Consider the following 26382-nt stretch of genomic DNA (forward strand, 5'->3'; position numbering starts at 1 on the left):
GGGCCCGGGGTACCCCTTCAGTCTCTGGGCCTGGTGTGCTCCTTGAGACTGTGGGCCAGGGGCTGCTCATTACAAATCTGGGCATGGAGGGCTCACTGGAAACACAAGCCAGGAAGGATCCTGTGGTAGGTGCCATCAATAGAATGAGCAAAGCCGGAAACTTGTGCTGGATCTGGCATCACGCCCTTAGCTGGTGGAGTGGGAGGGAGGTGTGAGGACTGCACCCTTAAAATCCAATGTGACAGACTCAGAAGAAATCAAAGTCATCTGGATGCTAAGTGGCCAAAGTGCAGCATGGCCAACATTCACCAGAAACCTCTAAAGAAGGGTCCCGGATCATGGGGTCCTAAAAGAACCAAGTGTTTTTCTGCGATTTCCTTAATGGCAATCTAACCTTTACCATAAACTGTTGTATACTAAGGCTTTTGGACATAGGACCACTGTCCTGCTGCAGGTGAGGATTTGTTTCCTTCAATATTCCTCTCACCTGTGAAGTTCTCCTTAAAGACCACTCTTATTTTACGGCCCTACATCCTTTTTTGGTTTCATCCTACATATTTGCCCTGATCCCAGTGTTTTTAATTGAATAAAACGTTGTTGAGAAGCTGTTTGAAACTGAAGTCTTGTGTTGAACCCTTGACCTGTTACACTATGTAAGGGCCGAGCAACTAAACCTTATTGCTTTCCCAGTCATATTAACCTGAATGGAATTTGACAATGCTAATTGATGGATAGATTTATGTGTTGAAAGAAAAGATTAGTTACATTTTCATCATCTAATGAGGTAAAGACTAATTGGCAATATAAATGCCAAATGCCCCTATGATGTTTAACGCTGAGAGACAGGGAAAGATTAACGTATTCCCACGTAAACCCAACAAACAATTGCTTTAACAAAAAAACGAATGCCCAAGGAGTAATGTGTATGGAATTGCTCCATGCATGGGATTTGCATATGCTAAATAGACATATTTATAAAGATATTACAGGGTCCTGGACATGGGCAAATGGCACACAGAGATCGACCATGTACTATGTATTTTCATTGCTTTATTGAATAGATTAAGCAACTGTTGGTCAAAGAATCCTTGGCTAGTGACCATTCTTTTAGAAGTGTTTTTTTTTTCCTTTGATCCCAAAATTCCTACTAAGTCCCCAGTGTTGGACAATACGTGATGGTTGCATCTGGCTACTGTTTCAGAAACCATTGTTTGAGTCTTTGAGTGCGATACCGGTTATGTACTAACCGGTTATCTCTGTTTCGAAATCTGCAATCATTTTGAAAATACGATCTGACTATTCATGAGCGTGAGGACATTTTATTACATTGTGATTTGATATTTTTGTCAAAGATGTAAGATATCTCTTGCAATGTATATAATCAACTTAAATGTAGGCTCAAACATAGATGCAAGAACTGGTCATTAAAAATTAAGCTTACTAAATAGTGGCAAAAAATGTTGAAGGTTTTAAAAGCACATAATAAAAAGAATAATCTTGAACTTAGTTGTAGCCCTCCTGGATGTATCTGTATTTGTATTGGGGGTTTTATTGAGCGCAGGTATTTTGGTGCTGTAGAGTCATTGCAAAACAAGCTGAAACAAAAATCATTCCATCAGTTGTTACGGGGGAGTGGAGGCCCTCATGAAGCATAAATGCTAGAACCCATATTAAGAAAATTGAATAAATAGGCCTTAAGTCTCTTCCTGAAAAGCTGACTAGCAAAATCTTTTCTACTATGGTCTTCAAGATACTTGTGAGTTGGGTCACAAATTTGAAGGTACTACCTGTGTTCCAAACAAGTTCTAGATGAGCTACTGGCATCTGTTTAAATAATTTCATGCGCACCGGTACTAGGGTATTATCCTCTTCATATACCCCTGTGTGTGCAGCATATTGGGACATTACTGCATCATTTGATAGTCGATCATAATGTATTGCGGTCCAAATTAAATTGCTTGGGTATTCCATAGGACTTACTTCTTCATTCTTCTACATTCTGAGTCAGTAGCCTGTACACAGAGGGCTGCTTTACAAGGGAGATTCGTACAGAATGGGGTCTTAAACAAGGTTGCATGCTCCTCCCTTACCAATTACATCTCTGTGGCCGAACTCCATAAAGTAGTGGAAAAGGTGGAAATCTGCCTTCCAAGTCTGAGTACGACTCAAATCGAGGAAAAGCGGGAAGTTGTTTTTCTTGGTCTGCTGATAACTAGTAGTAATTAGTTAATTATGAGGAGATACAACAGAAAGGCATCATTGGTAAATCGCATCCACTAGTTTCCAAATTAAGCAACCTTAACATAGAATTTGGAGGATTTTTTTTGCCCGCCGCACATTCTACTTACAAGATAATCACTTCAATTTTATATGGTACTGACCCTACTCCCACACTGGATTGGCGTATCTTGTTTAAGAGCATTGGGCAACCTTTTTTTGCACTTACCAAAAGGCCTGCTAAGACAGTTTTTGTATTACACTTTGAGAGCTCTTCAACCACTAACCTTTTATAAAGAGCTAACGCACTTGACAAGAAAGGGAGGCCAAACCTCTCTTAAGATAAGTAACGTGAACAGAGTGACAAGGCTTAAAACTCTAGCTAGGGGTAGCAGGCTGACGCAAAGGTACAATCAGTCCACACACTTGGCTCTAGAAAGTACACCACACTGATATACTTATAAAAATGTACTTCTAATATGTTTTTATTATGTTATAGATTTAAATCTTCATCTGATAAAATAAGTACTTGGCACATAATACAATAGATTTGAACAGTACACAGTATAGTATAAAAACAGTAAATGTCTTACAGACTCTCCTCAACCCACTGCCTTTGTGGACCCTCTATCTGAGACCGGCACCCAACATAAAATTAGAGCGGGAGAAGATGCCGCAACACAGCCTACAAAGCAGCGAACAACTTTGGGCCTGAACATTTAAACACATTGGGCGGTGATGATGGCGGTAATTCCGCCGGACGGAATTACCATTACTGCCAGGGAGACCGTCAGAATAACCGCTGCATTACAAGGTGACGGGAGCGTACACACTATCGGCATTAAAGAGAATTTCGTCTGGCGGAATTACCACAGTAAATTAACTTTGGATGATAATTCTGCCTGGCTTTGGTGAATTACCGTTTCCTCCAGCCAACTGCGCGATTTCTGCCAGTAGAATTCCTGCAGTGCAGAAATGGTGTCATCGCAAAAATTGAAAGTCTGGCTCTGGCTATTTTTTAAAATCTAATCCAGTCTGAATCTCCCATTTCCTGGTGACATTGGAACACATGTTTGTTTGTTTGTTCATTTGGTAATGCGCACCAAACCCTCAGGTAGCTGGGCGCAGCAGTTACAAGAATATTTTAAGCTTAGTTACAACATAATGGTAATTATAATACATACAGATAAAGTACAGGGGTATACAAGAGATGTGTACAGTAATAAGTCGATACATAAGGAATAAAGAGGATCATCCAAGGGTCAGAAGCATACCTGGGTCAAACGGGTAGGAGATTTGTTAGGTTTCCTTGGTTCGAAGCCAGTTCAGCAAGTTGCATCGTCTAAATCTTGGAATTTCTAAGCAGAGATGGTTGGATGATCTAGTATGGTGAGTTGAGATTCTTTTGGTCAGTCCGGCAGAGAGATCGGGAGGTGTGGCATTATTAAGGCATTTGTAAGTGAGGGATACCGTTTTGAGGAGTATCCTGTCGCTGATTTTTAGCCAATGCTGGTCTCTTCTGATGTTGGATATGTGCCCTCTGCGGGGTATATTCAGAGCTGCTCGGAGGGCATTATTTTGTAGTATTTGCATTTTGTTTAGGATCTGTTTGTTAGCGCCTGCGTACAGTCATGTGAAACATGTCTCGGGAAAAGGGGGAAGGCAAGGTGCCAGATATGAGGGGGAACTGCAGATGGTGACGGATGAGGTGGTCGCTCGTGCGGATGAGCTGTATGGCACCAAACACTGGAGGACTACTGGCCAAAGGAAGGCTGCCATCCCAGCCAGCATCTGGGACAAGGTTGCAGCAGTGGACATTATCTCGCAAGACAGCGAGGACTGACACAAACCATGGAATAACTTCAAGGCCAGGATCCGCAGTGTAAGGAAGGCATGGTATCAACACTAAGACACAAGTGACCACAGTTCAAGGGGGTTATTTTGCACTTCAATAAGGATTTGAAAAACGCCTATTATATCCTAAATCTACAGATGGGAGCAAGCTACGTCCATCAAATAACACGGTCCTAGTGATGTCTCATCAAAATAAAAGGGCCTATAGTAATAAACCTATTGCCAATCCTTACCTCTAAATACAGATCGTGTGGTAACAGTGTTCTGAAAAAGAAAGTGTTCACAGAATGATATGTCGGGATGTTCAGGCTGTTGTCTTACCTTCCCCGTGTTTTCAGCACGGGACAAGGCGGTAAACTCGAGCTTAGCAGTCTCTGGCTTCTCCAGCACGAGGATACAGTTCAATCTTTAGCATAAGGGCCTCCCGTGCCCAAGTCTCTTTGCCTTTCAAAGTCTCTTCTTTCAGAGGGCCTGATGCGACAAACAAATGATTATTTTCCTCTTTTGGATTTCACAAGTTCTCCATTTCTCGGGCGATTCACGGTTCACCCTGCATCCCCTTCAGCCGAGCTCAGATCCTCTTTAACACACTATTCAATTAGTCTCCCTCAGCTGGGCTCGGACCAACTTAATTGTCATCAACTTGCTTTACGTTAACATCGAAGACTTTCGATTGTTCACAGGATTTTACTTGACCAGTTGCAGAACCACTTCGATTCACAATTCTTTGTCACTCTTTCACTTTTGCCACCTTTCAGTTGGATACCTTACAGAGATTTTCGAATGCGCACCCACGCGGTGCCGGACCACTCTGTCTAAGGTATTGTATCTTAGCTTCAAAGTTCAATCACTCATTTTGTTCTTCAATTGTACTTGCGCTGATTCTCCAGCATGGGGTCTGGCATGGATTCACATGCTCATGAATATTCCCCATCGCCAGGCTGGGAATCCTCAGTAAAGAAAAAATCGGTTTCAGTTTCGTTTCTGAACTGTCTTTCTCCTAATAACCAATCACTGGTCTCTGGGTCATACTGCCCCAGCCAATGACTGCCCTCTACCTAAGCCCCTCCTCTGGCAGCCATCTTCAGATTTTTACAGCACGTTCAAGTGTTGGGAGCCCTTGTGCTATAGCTCTCGAGCTTTTACTGCGTTTTGCGATTTTAAACCTCATTTTTTCGGTCAATCGAGCATGAAGTTCCACCGTTACTACTTCCGATCAACGGGGACCTGTTTCGGATTTTTCTACGCCCCTCAAGGGCGAAGTTTTTGTCGTGTTTCGCTTCTTGGAGGATTCCGGAAGATCTTTGAGGCCTACCCCGCGTGGAAATGGCCCAGGACAAAGGAAACAGGATGCCCGGATCCAAGCTGTTCAGGAGCTGCCCTGGATGTGGATTGCAGAATGTTTTCAAGGAGGATGAGCATTCTAGATGTCTCTACTGCCTTCACGAAGACAAAACGCACGTGGAGAAGGACTGTGTGTTTTGCAAGAACATGTCCGAACGGACTATGAGGGATCGGCGTATCCGACTCGCCGACTGGCTGGAAGGGAAGAGCCCAGCAGCAGGTGAGAAGAAGTCCGAGCAGTCTTCTAAGACCTTTGAGGGCGATCCGGCGATGGGGGCCCAACAAAAGGCAAAGCACCGCGAGTCTGCGGGCACCGGGAGCGCTGATCGGTCGGGCTCCTCGGCTGCCAGGCAGGGCGCACTCACCAACGCCATCAACCACGAGCCAAAGCTCTGGCTCGGGGAAGAGGAAATCGGAGAACCCGGGTAAGCTTTGGGAGAAGCCCCAGTCGATCCCGACGGGACAGCCGAGGGGGAGCGAGGCGGTGACCCTCCCCCCGCCCCCCTCCAACCCCTCCCCAAGGTGAAGGCCTCAGGCGCGCCTAAAGTCACAAAGGCCCCAATTCTCCCTGATAAGGCCTCTATCGAGGGATCGTGGCGGCCCTGGCAAAACCCGTGGAGGCTACCCCAGTGGAGGCTACGTCGGGGCCTAGAGTTTCCCTGCCACCGCGGAGGGAATCGTCTTTTCAGCCCATCGATAAGACCCCCATGAAACTCCGGGTTGAAAAAAGAGGGGGGGGCTGGTGGCCATTACGGACACAGATACTGCCTCTGAAGAGGAGCTGGCTGGAGTCACGAAGATCCTGAACAAGAAGTTTGAGGAGGTCCGGTCCCACGGGAGGGATCCCGACGAGGCGGACGAAGAAAGCGACGGCAGTGCGGACGAAGAGCCCGTGGAGGCAGAGGATTCCACTCCCCAACCGTCTCAGCCGGTGCTACAAGACAACTCAACGAGATGAGGACAAGGTTGCCCTTACCCCCAGCGGACGATCCGAATGAGCCTGGACCGTCAGGAAGCCCTCCAAGCAAGCGGAGGAGAATTCACCCCCCCCTCCCCCTTCCAGCCTTCACGGCCTTCTCAGCCTTCATCTCCTTCCCCTTATCCGAGGGTTGATATGGGAACGGAGACGGCCACGACGGGGACGGATGACGATGGTGGTGACGACGGGATGGGCCTTCCATCACCACCCCCTTGTGCCTCCCCACCTGACGAAATTGTCTCCTTCCACGCCATGATCGCCAGGGCATCTGAGCTCTTTCAGCTCTGCCCCGAAGAACAGAAGAAGGAAGGCATCCTCTATCAACGGCGTGAGGCCAAGAGGAAGACGGTCCTCTCGGTTCCGGTTCCATTACTGGACGACATCTGGGACGAGGGGCTGTTGCTCCTGAAGAACCCGTCCACGACTCCTGCCAAGAGAGACTGGTACGAGAAGAAGTACCAGGTCCCAGATTCTGCCCCCATGTGCCTTAGGGCGCAGCCAAACCCTGATTCGGTTCTCTCCACGGTGGTCAAGAAGAAAGCGGCGGGGTCGACTGCTTCAACATCGACCTCCCCGCTGGACAGCGAGGGGAAGAAACTGGATGCCATGCAACGATGGGTCATCTCGTCAGCGGCTACGACGATTAAAGCGGCCAATGCCCTCACGATTGTGGCTCGCTACGACAGGGAGCTGTGGTTTAAGATTGCTTCCCTGCTGGACTGCCTCCCGGATGACAAGAGGGCTGAGGCCCTGGAGATCCTACAACTAGGCGAGGTGGCATCGGACCACGCCATAACGGTGGCCACAGACATTGCTGACACCGGTTTTTGCCAGATGGGCAACAGTTTACCTTCGCCGGCGTGGTTGGCTTAAGGCAACTGATTTCCGCCAATATGAGCAGACCAGGGTTCTGGACATCCCTTTTGATGCGAACAACCTGTTTGGCAAGACAGTGGACGAGTCACTGCAGGCCATCAAGGCCGTCACGGAGACGGCTTTGGCCTTGGGTGTTCAACAACGATGGCCGCCCTTTCGGAACTCCGGAGGCAAACAAGGTGCCTCCAAAGGATTCGGCGGCGGCTCCTCGTACTGCCCGGCGGCCCGCTGCTCGTCACATGAGGCCTACGGAGGACGCGGCAAGACAGGAAGATCTCGTCGTCGCCAAGGCAGCAAGGTCGCTGCCAAGCAGGACTGAACCGGCTGTAGCGTCGGGCCCCCACCAGAGCACCCCGGTGGGAGGCCAGCTGGTGAAGTTCGTCAGCGTGTGGGAGTCCATCTCCACCAACCGTTGGGTGCTGGATGCCCAGGCCAGCGGGCACACTCTAGAGTTTCTAAAGAAGTGTCCCCTCATTCCACCCGTGGCCAGGAAGGAAAACCACGTCCCTCAACTGCTGCTGGAAGTAAGGGCGATGCTGAAGAAAGGAGCCATCAAGCTCGTCCCAAAGAGGCTTCGGGGCTCCGGAGTGTACTCGCGATACATCCTCGTAGGAAAGAAGGCCCGCGGCTGGCGACCCATCCTGGACCTTCGTCGTCTAAATAAGTACATCAAGTCCTAGATGTTCCAGTACGTGCTGGAGGGTGACCATCCGGGACAGCTGGAGGAAGGAGACTTCCTATCGTGCTGGACTTGGAGGATGCCTACTTTCACATCCCCATTCTAAAAGGACATCGAAAGTTCCTGCGATTCGTGGTCCAAGGGCGACACTATCGGTCAAAGGCCCTTCCCTTTGGATTGAAGTTGGCGCCCAGGGTGTTCACCAAGTGCCTAGCACCAGTGGCGGCACCGCTGCGCCTGCAGGGGATCCACGTCTACCCCTACCTGGACGATTGGCTCATCCGAGCAAAGACGAGAGAACTCGCTGTCGTGCACACAGCAAAGACCGTCCAACCGCTCATGGATCTGGGATTCTCGTTCAACTTCGCAAAATCCCACTTAGTACCGTCGCAAGTCGCCCTGTTCCTGGGAGCCAGGCTCGACACAGTGGCGCGATTGGCTTCTCTGTCGGAGGAAAGGACGAAGGCCATCCTGGGCAAGGTGCAGCGGCTGTTGACCGTGGACATGGCCAGGGTGAGGTCCATCAAGTCCCTGCTCGGCATGATGTCCTTGTGCATCTACCTCGTGCGCCTGTGCAGGCTGCGGATGCGTCCACTGTAAGAGTTCCTCGACGCCTGTTGGATGCAAGCGGCTGGCAGCTTCGAAGATAGGATCTCGCTCAATGAGACTTTCCGCCAAGCGATCTGGTGGTGGGGCACCCACGCGCCTCTGGCGGCGGGTATGGACTTCCAGACCCCGGCACATCAGGAGACGGTGATGACAGGTGCCTCCCTGGAGGGATGGGGAGCGCACACTGGAGATTTCCAGGCAAGAGGCCTTTGGCTCCCGGAAAAGAGGTCACTACACATCAACATCCTGGAGCTCCGAGCCTTGTTCTGGGCCCTCAGGTCGTTCCTTCCGTCCCTCAAGGGCAAGGTGGTGAGGATCTTCACCACCGACACCACCACAATGTTTTACATCCAGAAGCAGGGAGGCACCAGATCCCCAGCCCTATCCAAGGAGGCCCAGGATCTGTGGCACTGGGCCGTCGCCCAAGGGATGTTTCTGGTACCCTGCCATCTGGCAGGAATAAAGAACACCATTGCCGACTCACTCAGCAGGGAGCTGCGCTCGTGCCACGAGTGGGAACTGGGGCAGGATCAAGTGGATCTGCTATTCCAACGATGGGGCAATCCCCAGACCGAACTATTTGCGACGGCGACGAACACCAAGTGGCGGAGGTTCGCCAGCAGGTTCCCCCATCCGCGGAGCATGGGCGATGCCTTCTCATTCCCCTGGGACGGCCTGTTCCTGTATGCGTTCCCACCATTACCATATTACCATTGCTGCTGCGACTCATCAATCAACTCGGACGTTCCCGTGGCCGAGGCAGATCTGGTTCCCGGACCTTCTGGACATGTCAGCGCCCCCCCCCCCCCCATCCCCAGTCAAACAGCCGACGGACGCGGATCTTCTCGCCAGAGAAGGAGGTGCCATCCTCCACCACGACCCAGGGTCGCTGAACTTGCAGGCCTGGCTCATGCAGCACTAGAGTTTGGAGGGTACGATATCCCGGCGGACTTGTCCTCAAGTGCTATGGACACAAATGGAAGAGGTTCTCTGTCTGGTGCTGTGCACAGAAGATTAACCCTCTGCGGATTACGGCCCCCTCAGGTACTGCTGTGCCTACTGACGCTGGCCAGGGAGGGGCTAGCTCATGCCTCCAAGATCCATTTAGCGGCGATCTCCCGCTACACCAGAACTCCGGGGCGATCATCTCTGTGGTCTCATCGCCTGGTGAAGGAGTTTATGAAATTACTGTTACGTTCATTCCCGCCGTTGAAGGCTCCGGCCCCGGCGTGGGAGCTCAACGTGGTGCTGAGCAGGCTCATGGGGCTGCCAATCGAGCCTCTGCATTCGGCACCGTTGAAGTTCCTATCGTGTAAGACAGCGTTTCTTGTGGCCATCACCTCTGCACGACGAGTGGGAGAGATCCAGGCCCTCTCCTGTAAACCACCCTACCTGACATTCCACGAGACGAGGGTGGTGCTGAGGACGCACCCCTCCTTCATGCTCAAGGTGCCGTCGGACTTCCATCTCAACGAGCCCTTGGTGTTACCTGTTTTCTTCCCGTCACCTTCGTCGCCAGCCGAGAGGACTTTGCACTCGCTGGATGTAGCTAGAGCACTGAAGTTCTACGTGGACCGCACGAAGAGCCTTCAGAAGAAATCGCAACTGTTTATGAATTTTGGATCTGTGAACCAAGGGAAGGCCCTCTCGAAGGCTTCCATTTCCAGATGGCTCTCCGGCTGCATCATGCACTGTCACCGGTTGGCAAACCGACCGTTGCCCGGCTGTCCGACAGCCCATTCAACCAGAGCGATCGCTGCTACCACGGCGTTCCTGTCTGATGTGCCCCTGCTAGACATCTGCAGGGCTGCTACGTGGAGGTCGAGGAGTGGGCAGTCATAATTTCGAAAAAAAAATGTCGACAGACAAAAATGTCGACAAAAAAATGTCGAAAAAAAAATGTCGAAAAAAAAAATGTCGACTTTCGTTTTTTTAATTATATATTTATTTTAGGGGTTTGGGAGTTAAAAAGGGAAAAATTTAAAAAAAAAATTAAAAAAGGGGGGTTGGGGGGGAACCCCCCCAATTAAAAAAAAAAAAAAAAAATGCATTGAAAAAAAAAGTCGACATTTTTTTTTTCGACATTTTTTTTTCGAAATTTTGACTGTCGACATTTTTGTTGTCGACATTATGACTATAAACCGGTCGAGACACACCTTCACAAGATTCTACTGCGTCGACCGGGATTCCAGGGAGGAGCCCAGAGTCGGCCAGGCAGTGCTGTGCAACCTGTTCGCCTGAAGGTGGGCCTGGTGAGGAGGTAAGAGATGCTTAATGTTGAGTTGATGTAATGCTTAATGTTGAGCCTTGCCATCTCCCGTTGTTGTGCATGTGTGTACTGCTGTGTATTCTTATATTCATGAGCATGTGAATCCATGCCAGATCCCATGCTAGAGAAGGAACAAGTTACTTACCTGTAACTTGTTCTCCAGCATGGGTCTGGCATGGATTCACATGCGAACCCTCCCTCCTACCCCTCTGCGGCTCTTCTCTTGGTCCTACTGCCACTTGACATGCTACCAAATCTGAAGATGGCTGCCAGAGGAGGGGCTTAGGTAGAGGGCAGTCATTGGCTGGGGGCAGTATGACCCAGAGACCAGTGATTGGTTATTAGGAGAAAGACAGTTCAGAAACAAAACTGAAACTGATTTTTTTTCTTTACCGAGGATTCCAAGCCTAACGACGGGGAATATTCATGAGCATGTGAATCCATGCTAGACCCATGCTGGAGAACAACAGTTACAGGTAAGTAACTTGTTCCTCATCACATACGCTTCATACACTGTTCTGTTCTACGTTCATTATTCAATGTTTCTACTTGCAACCTTGGCTTCAACACAGACCGGTCTGGTGTCGGTCTCTCCAACTCACCAGCTGTGTTGACTTCGCTGGCGCTGCTTTGTTGTAGGAGCCAAGGATAGTACCACGGCGGGAAGAGATTTTCCGCACCTTGACTATCAGCACGAGAGAGCCCCGAGCTCCCTCGACATACAATGCAGGATTCTTCAGACTTTTTTCCTGGTTTTAGGCTTTCCACTCTCGAAGATTCATGAAAGTAACGGTTCTCCATCGAAGAGGTCAAGGGCACTTCCTCCTTGCGATCCCCTTCAGCTTTACCGTCTTTCGCCTTGTATTAAACTGCCATCTTGGAACTGCTGCTTCCTTGTGCGTGTTGCCTTGCTCAGTGTGTACTCTTGTGCTCCGGTTTTTATCCGGGTGGGGAAGTGTAATGGAAGTCAGGTGTGCGTAATGGTCAGTAATTGCCTGCCCTTGCCTGACCTTTGTATTGGGACATGTCAGGTATACGGTTTGGGTGTTAGTCTGTTTTCTCTTGTAGCAGGCTGTCCGTGAGAAAATGTTGGTTGGAAAAGGGGTGGGGGTTGGGTTCCTAAGTATCCTACTTGGTAGGATGGGGTAAAGGTGTTACAGGGAAGGGGATACTGCGTCTCGCCATCAGATATCCCACTTACACTCCCTGAAGACCCTCACCCAGGTGATCCTCCCGTACTGGTCCACCTCCAAAAACTGGATCCAAAAGCGATGGCCGTGTCTTGGCCACCTGGATGACAGATCCTCGGGGACTAGCGGGGGAGGCACCTTAATGTTTCTCACAGCAGCCTCCTTGCCAGGCTCCGGTGTAACACTTTTGAACCACTCGTCCGGACCCCATGGGAGGAAAACGCCAGCACCATCCTCTAAATGTAAGTTATAGCGGGCGTTGGCAGTGCCGAAGTGGGAGCAAGCAGCGAAGGAGATGCTGGTGAGTCTTTAAATTCCTTCTTCCATGAGAATAGTGATTAATCCTTTGCAGTCCTCACAGGGACCCTGCCTAAAGTCTCTTCCCAGGTAGCCAGAGAAAGTAAGACACTTTCTGATCCTAACCTTGGCGGTGGGGTTTTGCGGGGGATTATGCAGGGGGGGGAAATCACCTGGGAGGAGAGGGGGCCCAGGGAAATAGGTAGTGTTGGGTGAGACGTGGCATTTGTCTTCCTCTAAGGAAGACCTTTCCTCAATACCAAGGTATATAATGGCTTGTTGTCATAACAATCTTCTAATTCTTCAGGTTGAACATCTTAATAGGGGTAAAAAACAATCATAAGCCCCTAGGCATTGAGGGAAATTAAAAACATTATAAAACCCTGGATAGATTATAGAGCTAGAAACTCCCAAAGGTACAGTGAAAAGCATTCTGGGAATAATAACCATTCAAACCCTAAAGCACTTTATTCTTCTACACAAACCAATCTCGTGATTGATCCTTATAATATTACATTAAAGAATAGTATGGGGAACAGAAATGAGTTGAAGACTGAAATCGTTAGAAAAACGAATTTTTTACTTTAGGGACTTCAAGTCCCATAATCCACGAAGTACTGGGCTAAAGAGGAACAGGGCTGCAGAGTGCACCTTGTTAGTGGGAATGAACCACACCTGAGGTAGACTAGGAGGTTTAAAAGGCCCCTAATGTGCAGGTCATTGGAGAGCAGAGACTGCAGTATGAACAGTGTATGCAACAGAGACTGGAGGAGGGAGAAGACATCGGGACCACTGTTCAGCAGAAAGCAGTAGCCAGTCCTGAGAGGGTCTTTGCCACCAGAAGCCTTAATTGTAGAGGTCGGGAAGCGTGAGAGAGTGAAGCTTACCATCTGAAGACCCGTTTTGCAGAGGCTGAGCAGCGGGAAATGATAGTGTGGAAAGTTTTCTCCCTGCCGGCCCCCTCTATCCCCTCGGAGGGTGTCTCAGGGCTAGCGCGGCAAGCACGAGAGAGCCTCCGGAGCAAAGGAAGCTCTGTAAACAAGTGGCGCGGGCGGTGGAAGACCGAAATCAGCAGAGTGCTGGGTCGCGAGGAGCCGCTGAAGCAAAGTACCTGAGAGCAGCGAGGGAATCTGATGCGCATGCCTAACCCGGTGGGTTCACCGACTGATAGCGACACTGGAGCGTGTGTTCGCTACAAGTGTTTTCAGATTCAAACACTTGTGTGCGTGCTAAGTTAATATCAGAGGCAATTTTGAATATCAATCTATTAGAAGTGCAGAGAAAACATTATTTTGCAAAACCAAATGACTGTGTCTTTAAGCCTGCAAGTTTCACTAGAATCCAGCTACAAAAGGGGGCAATACTATTAGAACCTAATGCAGACAACCATAGCCCAAGCCAAATAAAAGCAATTTAAAACCAACGGATATTGCCGGAGCCAGGAGGGGACTAATGAAAGTTCCAAAGGTTGTAAAGCTTATTGCCCATGTTTTGAAGAAGCATATACCAAAAACTGGTATAAACTCACTTTCACAAAGACAAGGAAGAAGCAGAATAAAACCATATCCTTGTCAGTATTTGGTTAAAAAAAAAACAGTGAGAAAACAAGAGTGGCAAGAAGACTGCCATTCTGAAAAAGATTGTTCAGAAAGACAGGTGCATAACTTGCAGAGGTGTTGGAGAGTACCAAAGAGCACCACTGTGAATCTTGCCTTTCCTGAAGAGATGCCTGAAACTTGATGTTATAGTAATGAATACTGCCAAGCTGTTGTAAGCCGACCTTAACCACAGAAGCACTTGTTTGTTAATTACTGTTCAGGCAGGGGAGTAAACCTGAACAGCAAATATTTAAGTAGTAGGCCTGGCATGGAAGTAAACCAGGTGGACGTTGAAGTGCTGCAGGGCAAGTGGTGTTGGCAAATTGTAACTCATTGCAGAAGCAAGAATTGTATAAAACTGCTACAGAAGTGTTATATATTTTCAGAAGTACTAAGTTGTGGTAAAAGCATCCTGACAAAGACTATTTGTTATAAAGGAGATATTTTTTATTTATGTGAAGATTACTTTAAATCTTACTATTACAAGAGGAAGAGAACTAACATTCTGTTGAACCACTAGAGTGTGGGAACTTTTTGTTGTCAAGTTGGAATCACAAAGAACAGTGTTTTAACTTTTACAGAACAGTATATCCTTTTTTTCTTTTTGAACTGTGGAACAGAATCTTGTTTGAATCTGGGCAAGGGGAATTCACCCAGATCATAAATAGAGACTGTTATTGTATGGTGAACTTAACTGTTATATTTCTGTTGTATTTGAACTGCCATGCATTACCTTGTTGAGTTATTGTATGTATAGGTAAGTGTGAGGGACAGATATCCTTTGTTAGTGTTTCTTTTAGTTTATTTTAGGCAGGGAAATCCTCATCAGGGTAAGAATAGTGAGGCGCTTATCCAACCTTTTGAGTTGATACAATAGCATCTTTTGAAAAACCTTCGCAAGGTTGTCCGCCTCACATTTCTGACCCCTCACAGAATGAACTAATAAAAAGCATGTGTCCCCTCCCGCCCCCCAGCACAGATGAGCCCAGTGGAAAAGGGAATGGGAAAACGCATGGCAATCTGTACAAAGGCACTTTGATTACTTGCATGTGCAAGGGAAGGTGGACTACTTTTCAAATACATATACCATAGGGGAAATGTGCATGTGAAGCCATGAGAAGGACCCATGTGTCCTTGAAGGTCCAAGTTGCAAAGTGAACTCCCCGGGCCACTACATCAACAAGCCATATTTGCAGGACAACGGGCAATGCGCCCATGCATGTGCCACGTACTCCCCCAGCAGACCCCACAACCACCTTGCATGAGCTGTACTTCTTGGCCTGCAACCAGCCCTGCTCATCAGACAAAATATGTGTAGGATGACCATACATCATGTTGCACGAGTGTCTTGGTAGCCCACATGCTAGTATGCATGATGACTGATAGCATGTCATTATCCACTCAACAGGTTCACAGTCAATTCAGGCTGATGATGCAGGGCCCTCCATTTCCCAGTAGACCTCCACTGGAAGGGTTGTTGGAGATGGATGCTCACCACAGTTACCAATAAAATACAAGTTCACTTGAAAAAATGCACGGACAGTGCTTTTTATGTGAAGGTGTTATATTCAAAATGTGGCTCTATACAAAAGTGTGATACATGTGAAAAGTGTTGTCTGGAAAATAAGTCCTTCCTGCACCAGACACCCGTCCCTGGCTTTCTGACACTCTGTGAGGCAGCACTGCATCTGCAGACAGTGCATCATTGTCTTCTGGAGGAGGCATGAGCACATCCGGGGGCAAGAGGACCTTTCCCGAGGCAGATGTGCCGCATGGCACAGGCAACAAATATGTGGCCAACTTCTCTGTCCTGCACATGAGGGCCCCCCCAAATCGTTCGAGGCACTGGAAGCGAGCCTTTAGCAGACCAAAGTTCCACTCAATGCAGAGCCTGGTCCTGACATGTGCCTCATTGTATGCTGCCGCCTTTGGCATACGTGGATTGCGCACAGGTGTCCTCCAGTCATGGGAACTGGAGCGGACCACAGTCAACTGCAAGAGCATAGGACACAGATGCCAGTCAGTGCATTGAGGATGTGTGGCATGTTACATGTCCTGTTGATGGACACTCTTGATGCAATTATGGCGCATTTTCATTCCCAGTAATTAAATGAAGTGTGATAGACCACCAGGGGGCGCGTGAGCATGGCTGCCTGAGCCAGCGTCTCCTCAATCAGGCTGAATCATTATAAAATTAATACAATTTAAACAGCAATTCTACCCCTTTCCTTCCTCCGTTCCTGTTCCTTATCTACTGGGGCTCCTCTGACGGCATTTCCAGCAGAAATCGGATCCGCCTTGAGTGATTTTTTTGAGTTGAGCCTTGGGACGGCCTTCTCCTGCTCTGCCATCGGCCGACTCTATGAGATCCTTCCCGCCCTGCGGACATCCTGAGCAGCGGTCCTCCCCTCCTGCCGTGACACGCCTGGCACCAGCGCCAACTCCCAGAACCTCCACACTGGTCCCTTTTTAGTGGACTCCACACCTCATACTGCCCCTGGAGACCCTTCTTCATAATACGGGGTCCGGGTGAATCTGCAGCCGTCTGTAGAGCCTGCAGCGGGACCTCTTGAGACCTCCTCTTGGCCCCTGGAGCCCTCTCCATCAACCGGAGCCTGGGTGAGTCAGTATCGGACTCAGGCAGTGTCCGGGTGATCCCTCCTGAAAACCCCTCACTTCACGCTGCCCCCGGAGCCCCTTCTGCAACATACGGGGTCCAGGTGAATCTACAGCCGCCTCTCCACTCCATGCTGCCCCCGGAGCCCCTTCTGCAACACACAGGGTCCGGGTGGATCCGCAGCCGCCTCTCCACTCCACGCTGCTCCCGGAGCCCCCTTTTTACAACACATGGGACCTGGGTGAGCCTGCAGCCAACCGTGCAACCGGCATTGGGACCTCCGGAGACCGCCATCTGCCTCTCACCCTTCCCGTGTCCAGACAGAAACGAGGAGGCTCTGTGTGCCCTCGCACCAGCTTTGGCATTGGCCCCCCTCCTTCCCCATACGGGGTCCTGCTTGGGCCACCTTATCAACTTGTGAACCTGCAGTCCCTGTGGGTCGTAGCTGCTTGGATTCCTCCATTCTACCCTGGTGCCACCTACAACGGTCCGGCCCGCCTGAAACGTGTTTGCTCAACAACGCGTTTGGTCTCCTCCAACCACATCTGCGAGTATCTACTCCCTGTGACTCTAGTGGTTCCTGCAGGTCATCTCTCAACACTGGTCTTGTGACCACCTGGCAGCAGTCCAAAATGACCACCTCATTTTCCTGCCTCAAGCACCTGGACTCCTCCAACTGCAGTTTCGAGTGCCAGCTCCCTCTGACGCTTTAAGCTCCTTCCGGGCCACCTCTCATCACTGGCCCCAAGTCCACCTTTGGCGCCATCCTGTACCTGGACTACTCCAACTTCTATTCCGAGTGCTTGCTCCCTCAGACTCTACTGTCCTTACCGGCCAACTTTCATCACTGTACCCGTGTCCACCTTTGGCGCCATCCCGTGCCACCTCCTGTCACTTTCCACTCCCCCTTCTACTCCTGGTCCTACATTGCCCACTGCCTCCCCCTTCTGTAACTGTCACACTGGTCACAACCCCCCACACTCCTAATTCCTACAACTAAGGCCCTTCTCTACTTGTCCTTCTCCATGTCCTTTGGTATGCGATTTCCATAACTCCCTTCCACCTCACTCTCCCCCACCTCTCTCCACCCTTCCACCTTCCCCTTTCCCTCCTTCTCTCCTCTCTCCTCCTAGTCCTGATGCCTAGTCCTCTTCACTATCATCACCCCTACTCCTCCAGTTACCCTCCTTCCTTCTCGCACTGCCCTAACCTTCTTTCCCCCCCTGCCCCCCACTGCCAACTACTCTGCCCTCATGAACACTGCTCTCTGGAACGCCAGATCCATCTGTAATAAAACTGCAGCTACCCTTGATTTATTCTTTCGCCTCAACCTTCATTTGCTCTGTCTTACCGAAACCTGGATTCCCCCTCATAACACCTCTCTCCCCGCCTCCTTGATGACCTCTTCTTCCTCCTTCATTTACACCCCCCGCCCCTCTGGCCGTGGTGGAGGCGTTGGTCTCCTGTACCACCCCAAATACATCTCCTCCTCTTCTTCTCCAACTCTCTCCTCTTTCCCTTCCTTTAAATTCCTCTACAAGTCCTTCTCCTTTCCCCACCCTATTTCTTTCCTGATCATCTATCGCCCCCCGGCCCCCTCTCTTCCTTCTATGAAGACCTAGATCACCTCCTCTCACTTATCTCTCCCTCCCCCTCTCCTCTATCTGTACTTGGCGACTTTAATATCCATCTTCCTCCTCTCCATCCTCGACTCTTACCTCCTCTCACCCCTTCCCTCATTCCCTACTCACTCCTCTGGCTCCACTCTTGACCTCATCTTCAATTCCTCCTATCCCTCCTTCCCTGTCTCTTCTCTTCATGTTTATCTCTCAGACCATGCCTTAATCTCATTCTCCCTATCTCCTCTCTCATACTCCACTACTGCTAATCCCTCCCCTCCAATCTACTCGCATGTTGAACTTCGTGACTTCGACGCTACTCTTTTCTAACACCTGTTCTGCTTCTCTTCCATCTCCCCATGACCTTGCTCTACTCTCTGCGGACAATGTTCTCTCTTCCCTTTCCTCTTCTATCTCCACTGCCCTAGATCAACTTTACCCTCTTTCTCTCTTTCGTCCTACTCGGAAGCCTTCTCAACCCTGGCTTACCTCCCATCTCTGTTCAATGCAGCGCCTTCTCCGGCGGTTAGAGAGACTCTGGCTCAAAACTCTCTCGCTTTCTAATCAAACCTCTTACTTTTCTTACCATGCACTTTACAACTCTTGTCTTGCAGCAGCCAAATCCTCCTACTACTCTTACCTTCTCCAGTCTCAAGCCTCCCACCCTCGTCAGATTTTTCAAACTCTCTCCGGTCTTCTCTCTCCTCCTAATCCTGATCCCTCAACCAATTCCACACTCTCTCCTTCTGACTTTGCCAACTTCTTCTCCAAAATCCTCACACTCCGGCAAAACATGTACTCCTTCTCTGACTCCACCTCTCCTCCTCCCCCCCTCCTCCCTCTTCTACTATGTCCATTTTCTCACCTGTTTCCCCTTCTGAAGTCTCCTCCCTTCTATCCAAAGCCCACCCCACGTCCGCCCCCTCTTACCCTCTCCCCTCCGTTCATCTCCCCAAGATCTACCCTCTTCTTATCCCTTACCTTACCACCTTCTTTGTCTCCTCATCAACCTTTCCCTCTGCGTTCAAACACACAACGATTATTCCTATTCTAAAGAAACCCTCTGCCGATCCACTTCTTACTGCTAACTACAGACCTATCTCTCTTCTACCTTTCCTTTCTAAGCTTCTTGAGCGCCTTGCCTACTCTCAACTCTCATCCTTTGTTACTTCTTCCTATCTCCTTCCTCCTTCCAATCTGGCTTCCGTCCCAAACATTCCACTGAAACTGCTCTCACCTCTATCCTTAACTCACTCCTCTATGCTCGACATGCCAAGCAATCCTCTATCCTTATTCTACTTGATCTCTCTGCAGCTTTTGACACTGTCGATCACCCACTCCTGCTCCATACTCTTTCCTCCTTCGAATGTAATGGCCCTGTTCTAAAATGGCTATCCTCCTACCTCTCCTCCCGTTCCTTTGCTGTATCGTGGGGAGGCCAGTCCTCTCCTTCCTTTCCTCTTATCTACAGTGTTCCTCAAGGCTCTGTACTTGGTCCTTTCCTTTTCTCTCTTTACACCTCTCTCATTGCCCCTGTCATCTCCTCGTTTGGCATTTCCCACCACTTGTATGCTGACGATACTCAACTCTTTCTTTCTCCTCCTTCTCGCCTGACCTCCACCTTAAGCTCTCCTCCTGCCTCACTGCTATCAAGACCTGGATGTCCTCCCGCTTTCTCTCTCTTAACACCGATAAAACCGAAATCCTTTTCTTCCCCTCTAATTCTCTTCCCCCTCCCTCCCCTCCTCCTTTCATTCACTTTCCTCCCTCCAATCTCCCTATCCTCCCCCAAGCTCGTAATCTAGGTGTTCTTTTTGACTCCTCTCTCACCTTCTCACAACACATTTCACTCACCTCCCGCACCTGCCGATACCACCTCTACAATATACGCAAAATCCGTTCCTCCCTCACATTCCACGCCACCAAACTCCTAATTTCCTCATCTTTTCCCGCCTCTTCTAATGCTCTTCTCTAATCTTTGGACTTCCCGCATATCGGCTTGCCCCTCTTAAATCCATATACCACTCTGCTGTCCGTACCCTTTGTCTCCTTACCTCCTGTGACTCCATTTCTTCCTCGCTCTCTCACCTTGGCTGGCTACCTTTCCACTTGCAGCTAAAATTCTACTTTCTCTGCCTTGTCTTCAAATCCCTCTGTGGTCTTGCTCCTCCTTATCTCTCCTCCCTTCTCTCCTTCTACTCCCCCTCCCTCTCCCTTTGCTCTGCTGACCATTTCCTTCTCACTGTTCCTCGTTCCCCCTGCGCTTCCTCCCGTTTCTGCTCATTCCAACACCTTGCAGCTCTGCATTTGAACTTGCTCCCTCTTACAATCCGCTCTACCACGATCTTCACCTCATTTCACACTTCCCTTAAATCCCTCCTCCTCCATTCTCCTCCTTGAAAACTTCCCCTCTTGTTACGCTCACCTGACTCCCACAGAGGCGTCGATCTGAACTGGACAGCTGCGGTCTCCACCAATGTGACGCGTAGGGCCGAGATGACAGACTGGACTGGCCCACCTAACTTTGTTTGCTTGGCCCGTAGGAATATTCTTCTGTAAATGGAGAAAGGGAATTAACCACCCGTGGAGTTGAGCGTAAATCCTCCCCCACCCCCGCTGTGATGGTTTGAAAAGCTGAGCTCTCCATCCTGCATTGAGCACAGGGGCGCGTAGATAACCAGTTGCTTCACTGGCTCGAAGGAATTGGTGAGTTCCAGAACAATATTGACTCTGAGATTCCCGGCAAGACGCCGTAAGTATGTAGTTCGTAAGAGTTCAAATGCCTGACTTTCACTCTTGTCCGATTCCTTGCAGGTTGCAGCTTGACCCTAGTGAAGAGTTCCTCGTGGCAACCGGTAATATTCTGGTAAGGATTTGTATTATCCAACACAGTTTGATAAAATAATGTCAATATGTAACCTGTTGCTTTCTCCCTTATTCAGGCGCTGAGAGAAAGTATGAAGTCTCGGGGAATAATAGCTCTGGCGGTAAAATCAGGTAAGTCTATTGTGGTGAGGAGGGTTCCCCTTGTTAGTCCCTTTGTTTCACCTTGCTGTCCTTTTGTTTCCCCTTAGGGGCCGAGGTTCAGCGAAGATGCAGTGGAAGCTGCGCTGACCCGTGAAGAGGAACCCCCGGTGGTAAAATCAGGTAAGTCTATGGGGTTAACTAATATTCCTCTGTGTATTCCCTTGGCTCACCTTGCTGTTCTTGTCTTCTCCTTAGGTGCCGGAGTGCAGCGGGAACATGCAGGAGGATGCGGTGGAATGTGAAGATGCAGCGATTTCCGTTGAGTTCAGCGCGGCGCTGCAGCAGGCGAGGCGACGCGCATAAAATAACTTTCTTCCAGCTCGAAGGCGCGATGGATCGGGAATTCAGGTAAGGATCAAAGGTATTGCTCTTGTTCTAACCTTTTCTCCTTCTTTCTCCCTTTTTCTAGGAGCTCCAAACTCGAGGCAGGCGTGGCAGAAGGCTGGATGCAGACTTGCAGGCACAGTGAGCGTTACGCTGCTGGATGCAGAATAACGCGAAGCCTGTGCTGCTCTTCAGGCGTGGTTTAAATAGCCTCCAAAGTAGTCCCAGGTAAGTATTCCTCCCCAGCCCCACCCGAGTTAAAAAATAGTCCCTAGGTAAAGCAGTCCCTTCCAAGCCTCTTTTGGCTTGGAGCTCTTGCAGCATGGTCTGCATCAGGTAAATTTTAATCTATGAGCCTGGCGCCTGTGGCGCCAGGACTGACTCTCCATATGAGCCTGGCGCCATAGGCGCCAGGACTGCACCCAAATAGCCCCTAGCAGGGGTTGTTGGGCTTGCTTGGGATAACTTGATGCCTGCTTCTGGGGTTGCTGGACTTGGTCTGGGTCCACGGGGGTAGGCATCATGACACCTCTGCCCTCTCCACTTCCCCTCCACCCCCTCCTTTTTTCCTTCATCTGATTCCTCTCTCCCCTCCTCCTCTCTTCCCCTTCCATTTTCCCCCGCCCTCTCCATCTCCTACCCCCCACCTCTTCACTCTCCCCTTTCCACCCCCCCTCAGTTAATTGCTCTTTGCACTGTTTTGTTGAATGATTCAAGATGTAAATTTTGCTCCCATTGTTAAGTGTTGTTGTTGTTTTGTATTTTGTTGTTCCATTGTACAGCGCCTTGGTGTAAAGCGCTCTATAAATAAATCAATCAATACTTCGGGGGTACATGTGCATTGTATCTTAGAGATACACAGTGCACACAGCTCACACATATCCGTTGTGCCAGACATGGCCTGTGATATTTTAAATGTGCATGTTGTCTGTGTTGAGCCTGTGCTGTGCTGTCAAGCATGTGCCCTGCTAGGTGAGTGATTGTTATGTTTGTGGTTTCTGCGTTCCTGCCATAATGGATTCACATACATGATTTACTGTGTACATGCCATCACTGTCTGGCAGTGTTGCATTTTCATTGTGCAGAGTGGAACTGTTGCATTAGCTGTGTAGGTATGTGTGCCCTATGCATTGCGGTTCCTGTAGTTCTCTGTTTGTGTATCAGATACTTGTTGGGGTAATATGCATTGCTGACATACTACTGCAGGGCCTAGTCCTGTGGGTTGGTTGATTTCATGTGCGCGTGAGAGGGAAGGCCCTGAACGTACGGGGCCTTGACAGGGCATGCATTGTGCGTGTGAGAGGGCAGATCCTGATCGTATGGGGCCTTGACAGGACATGCATTGATCAGTAGTTGTAATGTTTCACCCGTCCTCAACCACCATCCCCACCCCGCCCACCCCTTTTCACCTAGCATTAAACTTGTGCAGCAAGGTGGTATTGTGCAATGACACTTGTACTCACCCAGCATCCATGTCCCCTGCCCTCTGTGGCTCGCCAAGTAAGCTGGGAAGGTGCTATTAGGCAGGACCATGGTGTCGTGGTTGGATCCAGGAAAGCAGACGCAGCAGTGTGTTCTTGTCAGGTCAGCATTGCATGTAACCTGCACATTCATAGAGTGGAACTGTTTCCAGTTGTGGAATGCCTCTTTGATGCCTGCGGGACAACCAATGCCACATGGGTGCAATCCAGTGCAGCATTACATTAGGCATGTGGGCCGATGCATAGAAACGTGCCTTTGTGGCATTTATCTGTGCCAGGGTGCTGGGCAAGGAGATGTGCCGGGTTGCATGGCACAGGAATGCCTCCAGCACCTGCCCAAGCACAACTTAACATGTGGGTTGGGACATGCCATGCAACATGCCCACAGTGTGCTGGAAGGTGCCACTGGCACACGCTTCAGCAGTGGGGGTAGGACACTCCTGATATTAATCCTGCTTGGATGTTGTCATGGATCATGGATAGTACCTCTGCAATTGTCTCCCTGTTCAGATGGTTCAGGGTAATGAGCTGCGCATCAGTCGATGCCAAGGGTGATGGCCTGACCCCGGGGAATGGTCGCTCTCCTTGCATGGTGTCTCCTCCTCCTCCTCTCTGCGCCATGTTCCTTGTGCTGCTGTTCCTACCTCAGCAGGCTCAGCATGGAGCTGGAGGTGTTGCATGTCCTAGTTAGCGACTGCTAGTGGCAGCATGGTGTTGGAAAGTGTGTATGGGTCAGATGTGGGCGTTACATACTTTTTCTGACTGGTTTGGGTGAACCTGTGACTTGCAATATAATTTACAACCTGTTTAACAACTGATGACGAGTTTCCTTAGTTTTTGTTGTAATTATTATTTTTGAGTATTCTACACATGTCTTGTACTTGTTAGCATTGAGGCTGCCCAATGCGTTGAAACTGTATATAGAAAAATTACAAGTACCCTTGATTGTGCGCTCCAAAAAGGTTTTATTTGTTATTTTCACAAATCCTGATTAGTAATGCTTTTTTTTTTTTCTCCTCCCCCATGTGATTCTTCAACATGTTTTCGCAGTTTTTCAATCCTTCATGTAATTCCACAATTGTTTTCATTGTTTGTCAATCCCTATACACGTGTTTCCCCATCCTCTGGGATGGTTCCTCAGGAGGGAATATCATTTATGATTTCTGTAAAAAATTCGGGAACAAGAGAATATGTAGCATGGATTGTTTACCGAAAAAGGTTAATTCTAAAGATATCTAATTTACATACAAAGTTGCGGTACAGAATGTGTGCTAATTATAAAAAAACGGCACGTGCGTCCTTGCTCCTGTATTTAATTCATTCATTTTCTAATTCATCATTCGCTGTGTTGTAAAATTAGGTTACTTCTCAAAGTTGTCCTAAATCTGCTTTAAGCTCCTCGTATCTACGAATTAATGTTTTAATTCGAAGTTTAATGTGTTTGACAAAATCCATCATTATTTTATAAAGATTAAGGGCCTGATTAATGGAATTTGTGCGCCGAAAAACAGGGATTTGTGCGCCGTTATGCCCGCAAATCCCTGTTTAACAAATGGGGATTTGCAGGCAGAATGGCGCGCCAATCCCCGTTTTTCGGCCCACAAATAACATGAATCTGCTCCTACGTGCGTTTCCGCCTCATTTTAACTTCATATATTAAGTTAAGCTTCCTCGCTGGTGCTGCGTGTCAAATGGACATGATAATCCACTGACTGACTTCAAGATGGCGGTATTTATATCCTACGCGGGTATGCATACGCGTGATTGAACGTGCAATGATTTCATCACGTTCAAGGACCCAATCTTGTGTTGGGACTATGTATGCTGATGATTTTAATGATTCGCATCTACACCTCTTGTTTTTGTAATCATTGGAGCACCATGTTTTAATCAATTTGCACTTCAGTGCATAGAGGGGTAATCTATTTTAATTGAAGATGTTTTTTTATTTCGGTCACTAAACACTACTTCTAAATATTACGTTTACTTTTTTTCTTTTTTCTTGAATACTTTTTATTTCATTCTATGTGGTGATTAGATTATAATAAATCCATATCTTTTGATGGCAAATCTAAATGCAGGATATCGAATAATAAAGGGACACATTGACCATTGCCACTGTGATCTACCCTCTCGGTTTTTACAATCCATGATTTAACACAAAAATTACAACTCCAATATTACGGCAAAGTTACAATTACCCATGTGTCAAAGTTAATACAATGTAGCATTTCTATGTCTGAGTTGATTATATGTTAATGGTGTTTGATAAAAACCTGTGACTTGATTTCCATCAGCTGTATGCATTTACCTCCACCCTTTAGGTGACACAATATAAAGGGTGTCACCATATTTCACATGAATTCCCCTGCTGTGACCCGTGCAGGTCTGCAAAAATATACAGTCTTGAGAATTCCTGTTTTTATAGAGCCCTTTTCCCAAGGGGTTTCACATGACTTGGCCATCTTTTGTTTCTCATCACCAGGCAGCACATGCCTTTCTTTTGAAGTCCGTAGCGGGGAGATGAGATGTTATGTCCCGCTGCACCACTGCCCCGCCCTTTGTTAACGCTCGAAGCCCTCGACCTGGATTTCTGGTTGGCTGCACATGGTCTGGAGTGACAAAGGAGAGGCCACAGATTCTCAGTAAGTAGAATAGTGTCGACTCTTGGTCTGCAGGAAGTTGTCAGAGAGGTCTCCCCCATAAAGACTTTTTTTAGGTCTTTATCTGGCCTCTCCTCAGAATAGGGGTGGAAATCCACTTCAGAGGCTAGGTGTGGCCATCCTCACTCCAGATAAGGGTCTTTCTCTGCATTTATTTTGTTAGTTTTATAAAAGATGTTTTTATATCTTTCTAACACACTAGGAAGGGCTCAACTTACTGGTTTTATTTTTTACTTTTAGGAATTCTAATGTTGATATTTTCTGACCAGCTGAAGCTGAAAATATATATATTTGAATGACAAGATCTGATTGTGGTCTTCTTCACACACAGGTGGCAGACCTTGCTCTCCGTAGATGACCTGGTAGAGAAACTGGTGAAAGACCTAGACTCGCGCGGGGAGCTTGACAACACATTCATTTTCTTCACCTCTGACAATGGTTATCACACAGGTAATTTATGTGGAATGATGTGTATTCTAACGTTGTAGAATGAGCCGATTTCCATATGTAACCGTTCTTAGCTTCTACCTTTTGAAAACATTCAGTTAGGAGATCCGCTGATAAAGGGGTGCAGATGCGAGGGTGGGGTGGGTGTGGTGCATGCTCCCATGGTGAATGTAGCATTTGTTGTCCATTACACTGAACATTTGGCCCATTGTTTAACTCTGCAGATCAATACTGATTGGAAGCAGCTTCGGCCAGTATGAAGTGCTACCCATGGGCCTTACTTTCTAGGGAG

At 48.6% G+C, this 26382-nt stretch overlaps 1 protein-coding gene across 2 annotated transcripts in view; it reads left to right on the forward strand.

Moving 5' to 3' along the window:
* GNS (glucosamine (N-acetyl)-6-sulfatase) overlaps nt 1-26382 on the forward strand; it is a 465071-nt gene that overhangs the window by 153074 nt on the left and 285615 nt on the right. For both annotated transcript variants that reach the window (XM_069629767.1, XM_069629768.1), the window contains exon 8: nt 25975-26093. In XM_069629767.1, coding sequence (XP_069485868.1) covers nt 25975-26093 — 119 coding nt within the window. The remainder of the gene's footprint in view (nt 1-25974; nt 26094-26382) is intronic.

Source organism: Ambystoma mexicanum, chromosome 12, assembly GCF_040938575.1.
Source record: "Ambystoma mexicanum isolate Mex_15411 chromosome 12, UKY_AmexF1_1, whole genome shotgun sequence".
Taxonomy (NCBI): domain Eukaryota; kingdom Metazoa; phylum Chordata; class Amphibia; order Caudata; family Ambystomatidae; genus Ambystoma; species Ambystoma mexicanum.